At 35.2% G+C, this 12,321-nt stretch overlaps 1 protein-coding gene across 4 annotated transcripts in view; it reads left to right on the top strand.

Moving 5' to 3' along the window:
• Nucleotides 1-12,321, top strand: part of WDR7 (WD repeat domain 7) — a 390,653-nt gene that overhangs the window by 237,968 nt on the left and 140,364 nt on the right. For all 4 annotated transcript variants that reach the window (XM_064379106.1, XM_012446433.2, XM_012446431.2 and 1 more), the window contains one exon: nt 6,601-6,822. In XM_064379106.1, coding sequence (XP_064235176.1) covers nt 6,601-6,822 — 222 coding nt within the window. The remainder of the gene's footprint in view (nt 1-6,600; nt 6,823-12,321) is intronic.

The raw sequence follows: 12,321 nt of genomic DNA, 5'->3' as shown, positions 1-12,321 counted from the left end.
TACCAAACTTTAAACTACACCAAGTGATGTACTTCACAGCTAATTAAGATTTCATATTTTGGCCACTTAGCAGAGGGCACCTGTTACTATTCTTTCCGTTAGCTTAGGAATAAAATTTACACATGACTGAAAGTACAGTATTAAAACTTCCCTGAAGTCTTAATTCCTTCCCCAGGAGTGGGAGTTAAGACAAAATTGAGGCAATTAAACAAAAGGAACATAGAGAAGGTGGGGGACCAGGGATGGAGGCGGAGCTCACCAAATGCCCCTGTTGTTTAATTTCCTACTGGAAGCAACCCATGTGTGCTTCTGTGCCCCCTCCCGCTTCAAGCAGTGGCTGTTGCAGAGGCTGAACGGCTGGGGTCAATGCCTTGCCTATTGATCAGTATCCCTGCAGTCCCTTGCTCCAGCAGCTGCTTCATTGGCTTCTTTCAGGGCCTGCTTCAGTACATTAGAATAGAAATCCATAACCAGAGCTGTGCTCATCCAAGCAGGGGAAGAAACTAAATTAAATGGTATAAAACAATCTTGGATCAGGAGTTTGTGCCAATTCATCTTGATCTAAGATGTCACACCAGGCTCTCTGTCTGAGCACCTGGGCTAGAGGCAGCCATAGTGAAAATAGATGGAGCTGCGATCATTCATTTGTCAGCTAAGGAGCAAGGCAGCGGTTAGCAATTCCCTTCTGCAGAGGTCAGCTGACAGAACAATCAGTGCAACTGCAGAATAGAGCTTTCCTTTGAACTATTGTTATGGAGCATGCTCTTGCTGAGACATGGGGGAGGGGAGCTCGGTTTGCTTCCTGTTTCAAGAATGCTATGTAAAGAATAAAATATATAGTACATGAATCTAGATGCAGTGCCACAGAGCTTTTCCTCCTGTGCCTGTTCTTATACATAAACAAAGTTGGTTTTAAATGTGTGCCCTGAGATACAGATTATCAGACTGTTACATACCACTTTTTCTAGAATTAAGGTTCCTCTAAACACAGAGGCAATGATTATTGATTTTTTTCTTAGTACGATTACACTTTTAGGTGTTTTTTTCTTGCTTTAGTTTCCATAGCTATCACAGATTGGTGTCATACTTTGAATATGTAATAACATATCCCTGCTACTGCTTTTACTGACACTTCCTCTCTGTCTTTAAACCAGAAAATTTCCATGAAGAGAGAAATGCATACTTTGGTATCAGACTAGAAGATATTTTAAATATTTATTAACTTAAAATATTTTTATTAAAAAATGTAATTCATAAAATATGATTTACCATGACAAAATAATTTGTAACATTGGAGCATCATTAATCAACCTGCACGTGATCTGAAATATCATATACAAAATTCAACAAATTAAGAAAATGGGTCATAACCAAAATTTTACATGAGCAATTAGAATACTTTTAAAGATAAATCTATTATCTGTGGGCTCCTTTCAGATTTTTCCTTTCTATACACTACTTAAAAGTGAATGGCAAACATCCAGAACTAACTTCAGAAATAAAAAGTACAATGTGCAGAAGCTAAGAAACCATAAGAGCAATAACAAATCTTTTTTGTACTCATAATCACACCAAACATTTTGGGAATCCAAGTAAGTAATACTCTCTGGTGTTACCATCTTCGTTTTCTAGGTAACCAACTCTCCTTTTTCCCTTATGTGCTCTCATGCCACTTTCTCAGTTCTTTTTCAATTATTAGATTCTTTATAATATACTATAATTTCCATTTATTAGATTCAACTAGGTCTCCTTGCCAACATCCAGAATTTTTTGTGCCTTTCAGCACAGCTAAACAATGGAATTTAAAGTGTATACTATAAAGTCATGTCCTCCAGAAGTTTTTTAAAGTTCTGGAAAGGCTGTATCTACTTTCTTGACATAGGTGTTTTGTTTTAATCAGGAAGTTTAAAAAGAACTTAGGATATGACATCTCAAATCTTTCTGCCATATTTCCATCTTCTCAGACCTCACCATGTATCATAAAGCTCTCTACTTCCTGTATCTTCTGTTTAACATCGCAAAACCAAATCCACTGTAATCTCTCATCTTGATTTCTTCAGTACCCCCCAAGTGATCACCCCACTTCTAATATTCTTTATAGTGTGCTTACAGTGAATTTTTGAAACCATAAATTTAATTAAGTTATGCTATAGTTTAAAACTCATCTTGCACATCTTCCTACTCTTTGTGGGATACAAGTTGGAATGTGCATATGACCTATAGAATCGTATATGATCTGGCCTTTGCCTGCCTCTCCTGCCTCATTTTCTCCCCTAGGGTTAGAGTTCCAGCCAATTTACCTGTCCTTGAAATAGAAATCCACAGGCCACTTCATGCTTTAAGTTCCTGGACATACTGTTCTTTATATCCAGAAAGTTCTCATTTATTCTGTAACCTATATATTTCCAATACCTGTCTAGTACCCCTTAAGTTCAATGAGGGCAGGGCTTTACTTTTCTTATATTAATTTTATCTAGCATAATGCCAGGCATACATAAGACCTGCAATTCTTACATGTTGAATATCTAAGTTCAATAATGGATGGAATGAACTCCTATCACCACTGGTTCTTACTGTTCTCCACCTGATCATTGTATGAGTCTTCTTTTGGTTTTCCTTGACACCAGTCTTATTTGACCTGACAGTTCATCCTCCATACTGCCACTACCATGATTTAAAAGTAAATGAATCTAACATCACCACCTTGTACAAAACTATTCAGCGGCTTTCAATTAACCATAGGTTAGAAGTCTTCAGCTTGCCATACAAGGCCTCTCACAGTTTGGCACCTCTTTAGTTTGCCTTACCTCCAGAAATACAGAACAACAAAGCAAAACAAATAGATAAAATAAAACAAAATACCAAAAAGTATTCAGAGGGCCTTGCTGCTGATTTCTGGGTTGGCATACTGAGCTTTGAGTGACCTTTGTTGTACTCATTTAATCAACATATAAAGCAAAGAACTGAAAGTGGCCAGAAAAACTGGGTGGATTAATATTAGAAAAAGCAGAAAGCTGACCTCCAATCAAGATGGCTCCAGGAGTTCACTTTTTTAATCCTCCTGTGCCAAATACATTGCTATGATGGATAAAATATACAAAGAGAAAACCAAAGAGACATAACTGACTCAAAAAAGATGTCTCTATGGACCAGTAATGAAATAGAAATGTAATGATCTGGGCTGAAACCATTAGCTGCTTTCCAGAAGCAGGCTTTTGGCTCCTATGAGCTAAAGAGGACTTAAAATACATCATGAATAAAATGTAAAGCCAGGAGCTAGGCTATGGCTTCCTCAGTTCCTGAAAGGACTTTGAAAAGATCTGAGTGCATTGCTACTCAGAAAAAAATTGATAAGAGGAAAATGTGTGTATTAAGTATGTGACTGGCAATGTTAACCATAATATGAAATGGTGAAAATAAGTGAGTGCTCTTCAACATAAGAAACTAGAAGCAAAACAGAAAGAAGGATAATCTAAAGATAGTAGAGGAGAAATCATAAAAATAAGAGCAGAAATTAACGAGATAGAAAGCAGTGATACATAAGATCAAAACCAAAGTGTTTTTTTAAAAATAATCTGAGACTGGGCAAAGTGGCCCATGCCTGTAATCCCAGCACTTTGGGAAGAGAAAGCAGGAAGATCACTGGAGGCCGGGAGTACAAGACCACCTTGGGCAACATAGTGAAACCCTGTCTCTACAAAAATCAAAACCAAAACAAAAATAATTTGGTAAAATATATATTTCCAGGAAAACTTTGGGAAAAGCATGAAAAATAATATTAGAGAAGATATAAATGTGCAATGTTTAAAGGATCCATAGCTGCTGGTATACTTGAGTTTTTTTTAATCATGTGGAGAATACTATAAATTTCATACCGATACATTTAAAAATGTAGATGAAACAAATCTTTTAAAATTATAATCTGCCGGAAATGATTTAAGAAAGTCAAACTAAATAAGGAGCTATTAAAGAATATAAATTTATAATAAATATTCCCTCCTTCATCCTGCTACTTTTGCCACCATCTCCTACCCTCTGACTCTACATAAGGAGTGTCCCGAGGTGCAGACTCTTAATAGTTTTAGAGGAGAATTTTCATGAAACTTCAAGAATCCTTCAACTGTTTTCAAGGAATGTTGGAAGGGGGACCTCAGGGACTGAGAGAGTGAACATTACTTAACTCATTTTTTGGGGCTTGTATTATGTTGATACTAAGTATAGAAGATGAAAAGAAAATTATAGAGCAATCTCACTTATAAACATACATGTAAAAAAGCCTATTAGCAAATTTAGTTCAGGGTCTGTCTGTCGGTGTGTTTTATCTATCGGTGTATCTATCTGTCACTGCCCATCCATGCATACGTTTATCCAGGGTTTACCCCAGATATGGAAGCATAGTTCAAGTCCAGAAAATATATTAATTTATTTCAAGTAACATTGATATGATTAAATAATAGATATAAAATTTGAAAAGGTCAGAATTGTGGTGACCTTTAGGGCAGGAGGGCAAGGCAGTGAGGTCAAGACACAGTCTATGGTAGGCTTTGATAATACCCAGGTTAGTTAATTACTTTATTAAAATTGAAAACCTTTGGAAAACATCAGTATTTTATAAAGTTTGTTAGTTGTGTACATGTTTGTCATGATTTCTGTGTATGTTTTCTAACAATTCTGTGGATGCTTATAATGCATAATAAATATCAAAAAATAATGGTAGACTATTTTTAGAGTCGAGTAGAACTAAAAAAGGGCAGAACTGTAAGTCTTAAAAGAATGTGGCAGGAGTGAGGTTGAAAAAGGAAATTTTTAGAAGTAATATTATGTATTAGGAATGTTAATTTCCTATTATTTATTGGTATCCTAGTAAAGATATAAAAACTTCTTTAATATTTTTGTGTATCCTTCTGCTCTTTCTTCTGAATATGAGACTATGCTGAACTTTGCTCCAGTAACAAGTATTTCTTCAAATATCTGATTGCTGTTTTGCATTCTGGCACATACTGGATGTAATAATCATCCTTCTCCTCTTTGTATGGCCCAGCCCTCTTATTGGCTGGAAGACTTATCCTTTAAGTCTTAAATCCAAGATGTTCTCTTTTTTTCATGCACTTGTGAGATTCTTAGAAACCTGGGCTATTTTCATGCTTTGTAATTATCTGATCCAAAGTGAATGCCTAATAAATATTTGTTCAATTAATGGACAACTTAATAAATTAATTAGCAATCTTTCTAAAAAAAATTTATTGAGGTAAGACTTATGTTCTATAAAAGTCACCCTTTTAAAATGTTGAATTCAGTGATTCCTAGCATATTTGGGGTTGTGCAGATACTACCTCAATCTAATTTTAGAACATTTCATTGCCCCCAAAAACTAGTACTAATTAGCAATTGTTAACCATTTTACCCCACTCCACTAATCTGCTTTCTGTCTCTGTGGATTTGCCTGTTGTGAACATTTCATATAAATGGAATCATACAATATCTGGTCCTTTGTGACCAGCTTCTTCCCCTTAGCTTAGTGTTTTCAACGTCATTCATGTGGCATGTATCAGTACTTCATTCCTTTTTATTGCTGAGTAATCTAATTTTGAATGAATATACTTAGGTTGGTACAAAAGTAATCACGATTTGTGGCAAAAACTGTGATTACTTTTGCACCAACCTAATACGTTTTCCTTATGATTCAGTTGATGGACATTTAAGTTGTTTCCAAGTCTATTTTGAAGAATGCTGCTAAGAGCATCCATGTACAAGTCTGTGTGTACATGTGTGTCACTTCTCTTTGGGAGATATCTTGGAGTGGAATTGCTGGGCCACATGGTAACTCTATGTCACACTTGTCGAGGATCTGCCAAACTTTTTTCCAAAGTAGTTGTGCCATTTTTATCATGCCCCTCAACAAAGCATGAGGGTTTCAATTTCTGTGCATCCTCAACAGCACTGCGATGGTCTTTTTAATTGCAGCCATTCTAGTGGATGTGAAGTGGTATCTCATTGTGGTTTTGTGTTGCATTTTCCTAATGACTAATGATATTTAGCATTCTTTTATGTGCATATTGACTATTCATACAACTTTGGAAAAATATCTATTTAGATTGTTCTTACTATTGAGTCATAAGAGTTTTTATATATTCTGGAGATAATTTTTATTAGATACATGGTTTGATAAAGAGTTTCTCTGAGTCTGTGAGTTGTCTTTATCATTTCTTGATTCATCTTTTTAAGCACAAAAGTTTTTAATATTGATGAAATCCTATGTAAAATTTTTTAAAAATTACTCATGCTTTTGGTATCATATCTGAGAAATCATTATATAGCTCCAAATTGCAAACATATACACCTATGTTGTCTTCTTAGAGTTCTTTTGTTTTAGCTCTTATATTTAGGACTATGATCAATTTTCAGGGTTTTTTGTTTTTGCTTTTTTGCATGCTGAAAGATGTAGTCTATCTAAATTCATTCTTTTGTAACCACTTCTCCTAGTGCCATTTGTTGGAAATACTGTTCTTTCCGGAATGTGCAATATTGAATGTTTTTCTAATCATACGTCTTTTTTCTATTGATTTGTTTTAAATTGAGATTCTATGTTTTGGTTTTCAGGTTGCTTATCAAGTATCCCACAAATGAAAAAAATTTCTACATCTTATGAGGAAAGACGAAAGCAAGCTACTGCTATTGTTTTACTTGGAGTAATAGGAGCTGAATTTGGTGCTGAAATTGAACCTCCTAAGCTATTGACCAGACCTCGAAGCTCTAGCCAAATTCCTGAGGGATTTGGGTTGACTAGTGGTGGATCCAACTACTCGCTGGCCAGACATACTTGTAAGTTTTAAAATTTCTAATGCTGATCGTTGCTTCTTAATACATATTATTTGTCAGCAAAATCTCATAATATTGAATATATCCTGAATTTTAACCCATTTAGATTGCTTGCATAAAGTTAGAAAGCAGTGCAGTCTGGCACATTTCCCATTAGTTACAGTAACCTGAACTCCTTTTTAAAAGTTCAAACTTTATCTTTTAAATGCTTTTCTCAAAATATACATTTCTGACCTTTGTATTTTTGCATTGTTGGTCCAGATTTTAGCCAAAATTTATGAAAGCTAACTTCAAGTTAAAGCTGCTAAAATAATTTCTGGAAAACTATGCAGTTTGTTCTGAATGTGGTGTGAAAAGTCAGGTGTGGGGTAGAACACCGATCTTTTCTTTTGAAAGGAAAATATATTATTCTCCTTTCAATAAATAAATGCTCAATACATATTTGTTAAATTAATGGGCATATTAATAAATTAGTATGTATATGTAATGCATATAAATAATGTGTTTATTGAAAAGAGCTTACATGATGAATTATGAAATACCCCTGTAATTTCAAAAATATTCCAGTAACAGTTTTAAAATGACTACAGACTATAACAATCAAAATTCAAAGGGCTATGTCTTTCTACTGACTTTGGTTCTATGCTTGGTATGTTAATAATGGATAAGGGTGCTTTAAAATAAGCTGTGTTAGTACTGGGTGTCAGAACTCCTTTCAGTAAGGTCAAAGTGGCATGTGGCACTATATGGCAAAATTATTTCTAATAAATTGTGTTCTTTTAAAGAACAAATGCAGTCCTACTGACTACATCACAAAATATTCTTGTAGAACAAAATACAATAGATCCTTTTGCTTTTTGGCCTTTAAGTAAGAGAAAAAGATGCATGTTACTTTGTTATTTATGACAGCAGTGAACTTCACTGGACCATTGCCACACACTCTTTCTGTAAAACTCATGGCCATGTTAGTGACTTTTATTATAAAAGCCCTTCAATAGACTTTGCTGCCCCTCCTATCACTTTCTTTGAAAGACTTCATTCAACAAATACTTATTGGTGAGAATCTCTTGATGTCAATTTGAGAATCAGAGTAATAACATTTAAATTTAAACAATACCACCACCAACCACAATAAAGCAACTATTTTGAGCACTATTTTTTTTTTTTTAAGCTCTTTCCATGCATTAACTCACTTCATCCTGGTAATAACCCTGTAAAGTGGATCCCTGTTATCTCCATTTTTTTGCATAACCCTGGCAGGGCATAGAGAGGTTTCGTTACTTTGTTAACCTGGCAAAGATCATAACTTTGGGAAAGGAGTTTTGTTTCCAACTAGTCTGTTGTTCCAGAGCTCATGCTTTTGACCATTATGCAAACTGCTGCTGTTCAGTGGCTCCCAATTGGAAAGGCCTTAATGACTAATGTGTACTATAACTTTACAATTTATTTATTTTACTTTTTGAGACAGAGTCTCACTCTGTCGCCCAGGCTGGAGTACAGTGGAGCAATCTTGGTTCACTGCAACCTCCGCCTCCTTGGCTTAAGCGATTCTCCTGCCGCGACCTCCCAAGTAGCCGGCATTACAGGCATAGGCCACCACGACTGGTTAATTTTTGTATTTTTTGTAGAGATGGGGTTTCCCCATGTTGGCCAGACAGGTCTCAAACTCCTGACCAAAAATGATCCACCTGCCTTGGCCTCCCAAAGTGCTGGGATTACAGGTGTGAGCCACTGCACCTGGCTGTAACGTTACAATTTAAAAAACCCTTTCTTTCCTGTCTTTCCTCTCATTTGATCTTTAAAATAAGCTTAAGATTTCTTCAAAGTGATTCAGCCAAAAAGTAGTAAAACCTAAACTTGAACTCAAGTGTCTTGCGATCTGAAAACCGTTTCCCTTCTCCACCTGGGCACATCACTCTCCCTCTACTGCCAACAACTGCATGCTTACTGGCCCCTACCTCCCACTCAGGCTTACTTATCTTTTCTCAAGTTCTTCAAGATCCCCAGTATCTATTCCTAAAACCCTACTCAAATCTCACCATTTCTACAAAGACCTCTTTAATTAGTCTAGCTTCTCTGTCACTTCAGATAGTCCAGAGCTTAACATAAATAGTTGCTTATTTAGAAGCTTGGCATTGGAATATTAGAGGTTAATAAAACTTTGACATGATTTGGTATAGTGCGTTTCAAATTTTTTTGCTCAATATCTCCCCAAGAGTGTCAAGAAATATCTAATCCTTAGCACGTTTTATATTGACAGCTATTTAATTGCAAAATATATTTTCACAGTATCTTGAGGAGATTGTGAATATTGATGTTTAAAAATAAAACTTATGGCTTTTTCTAATATAGTCATTAGAACATTTAACTGTTTCATCTCCATCATCATCAATTTTTAATAAATACCTGAACAAATTTTCCATTAAAAGTCAGAAATCTTAAATCCTTGATTATTTGCTTTGAAGTGGAAATTTCTACCCCTCACAGTTTTAGGGAAGGAGATCATTAGCAAATTTAGCATCCAGAAATCAATTCCATTAAACTACCTAGGTCTTAAAACTGTTTGTGCTTTTAAAACTATCTATTCCTTGAAAGTTTTAAGATACTCCCATTTGAAGAGGGTTGCCGAAGTAAAAACTATTTGTGCTTTTAAAACTATTCCTTGAAAGTTTTAAGATACTCCCATTTGAAGAGGGTTACTGAAGTATAACTATTTGTGCTTTTAAAACTATCCCTTGAAAGTTGTTGCTGTTAAGAAATTACAACAAAACATGTTAGACATAAGCAGTAAACCCACTACTTAAGTCTAACGTGTTTTGTGTAATTTCTCAACAGCATCCTTTTGTATTTGACATTTTCCTGCAAGGAAAGTAAAAATAAATGCTGTTTCCTTTAGAATTTTTCCAATGCTTAGTACAAATATCTGTATATAAATGTGGGAACATGGTGAATTAACAAACTGCTAGTTGGTTGCATTCAGGCACTGGGCTGGATGCTGGGTAATTTACATCTCATTATCCTACTTATGTAAAAGAGTACTGTTGTCATCACTTTTCTAACCATAGTTTATCTTTAAACAAAATTCTATTATTTGTGAATTAGCTTCTATATGACTTTTCTTTTAATTGTAATTTATTTTTTTTTAATTGTATATTTTATTGCACTTTAGGTTCTGGGGTACATGTGCAGAACATGCATGATTGTTGCGTAGGTACATACATGGCAATGTGTTTTGCTGCCTCCATCCCCTTGTCACTTATATCTGACATTTCTCCCCATGTTATCCTTCCCCAACTCCCTACCCGCCACTGTTCCTCTCCTATTCCCCCCACCAACAGACCCCAGTGTGTGATGCTCCCCTCCCTGTATCCATGTGTTCTCATTGTTCAACACCCGCCTATGAGTGAGAACATGCAGTGTTTGATTTTCTGTTCTTGTGTCAGTTTGCTGAGAATGATGGTTTCCAGATTTATCCATGTCCCTACAAAGGACACAAACTCATCATTTTTTATGGCTGCATAGTATTCCATGGTGTATATGTGCCACATTTTCCTTACAGTCCTTTCCACATAGTCCAGTCTATCATCGATGGGCATTTGGGTTGTTTCCAGGTCTTTGCTATTGTAAACAGTGCTGCAATGAACATATGTTTGCATGTGTCTTTATAATAGAATGATTTATAATCCTTTGGATATATAACCAGTAATGGGATTGCTGGGTCAAATGGAATTTCTATTTCTAGGTCCTTGAGGAATCACCACACTGTCTTCCACAATGGCTGAACTAATTTACACTCACACCAACACTGTAAAAGTGTTCCTATTTCTCCACATCTTCTCCAGCATCTGTTGTCTCCAGATTTTTTAATGATCACCATTCTAACTGGCGTGAGATGGTATCTCAGTGTGGTTTTGATTTGCATTTCTCTAATGACCAGTGATGATGAGCATTTTTTCATATGCTTGTTGGCCTCATATATGTCTTTTGAAAAGTGTCTGTTCATGTCCTTTGCCCACTTTTGAATGGGTTTGTTTGTGTTTTTTTCTTGTAAATCTGTTTTAGTTCTTTGTGGATTCTGGATGTTAGCCCTTTGTCAGATGCATAGATCGCAAACATTTTTTCTCACTCTGTTGATTGCCAGTTCACTCTAATCTTGAAACAAATCTTGAAACAAATCCTTGAAATACACCAAAATAGAACCTCCTGAAAGCCTAAATTTCACAGGACCTACAAAACAAAAATACAATAATTTTTTTTTTTTAAAAAAAACAAGGTATTCAGGCAACAAATAGCATAATGAATAGGACAATACTTCATATCTCAATACTAATGTTGAATGTAAATGGCCTAAATGCTCCACTTAAAAGATACAGAATGACAGAATGGATAAGAATTCACCAGCCAGGTATCTGCTGTCTTCAAGAGACTCACTTAACACATAATGACTCATATAAACTTAAGGTAAAGGGGTAGAAAAAGATATTCCATGCAAATGGACACCAAAAATTAGCAGGAGTAGCTATTCTTAGACAAAATAAATTTTAAAGCAGCAGCAGGAAGACAAAGAGGGACATTATATAATGATAAAAGGACTTGTCCAACAGGAAAATACCCAATTTTAAATCTATATACACCTAACACTGGAGCTTCCAAATTTATAAAACATTACTACTAGAACTGAGAAATGAGATAGATACACAATAATGGGGACTTCGGTAATCCACTAACTATAATTTATTTGAAAATTGTTACTACTATCATTAGAAAAAAAAGGAAAGAGGGGAAAAGAGGGATTTGAAAAGCTGTGGCGGCGTAGAAACAGATTTTTCAAAGAAGTCTTGGGAATCGAAGGACCTTAGTACTGATCATTTGGATCGTTAAAAGATAGTAAGTTGAACTATATGTAAAGGGATTCTAGAGTGTATTTCTGGCATGAGCTCAACCTGGGCTGAACTGCACTATGGGGAGGGACTTTTACATAGTTTCTCCTCACCTTTCCCAATGAAAATAAATAAAATTTATGCAACCATTTTAAATATTTAAGTGTTTTAGAACCTGGCTTGTTGTTTGAGCATTTTGAGTGAAGGATTAACTGTGGGAAGGGAAGGCTGCAATGCTTCTTAGTAAATTCTATGGAAGTTTGTAGCAGGCAAGGAATTCTGTATCAGAATGAATGATATAGTACCCAGTAGAACCAATTTAAAATGTATAGAATGTCCTTGATATTTTTTTCCTTTTTGTTCTTAGCCTATTTTAACAATTATAAAAGTGTTTTAAAGGTAATAATGGATTTGTTTTTTACTTTTATCCCATTAACCTGTTTTTTTTTTTTTGGTTTTTGGTTTTTTTTTTGCTCAGAGGTCTTAAGTTCCTTGATGTTAAATTTGCCTGCCACAGGGATTTTCAAGACCTTTCTTATTTGAATTGGGATGTTTTAATTAAATTTAGATTTGTCAGTTTAAATCATGCTCTCCTGTTTGAAAACAGTTAGATGTCTCAATG

This window comes from Aotus nancymaae, unplaced genomic scaffold (assembly GCF_030222135.1).
Source record: "Aotus nancymaae isolate 86718 unplaced genomic scaffold, 86718_ANA_hifiasm-v0.15.2.pri h1tg000020l, whole genome shotgun sequence".
NCBI lineage: Eukaryota > Metazoa > Chordata > Mammalia > Primates > Aotidae > Aotus > Aotus nancymaae.
Note: the sequence above shows the minus strand (reverse complement) of the source record. Positions and strands in the feature narration are given on the sequence as shown.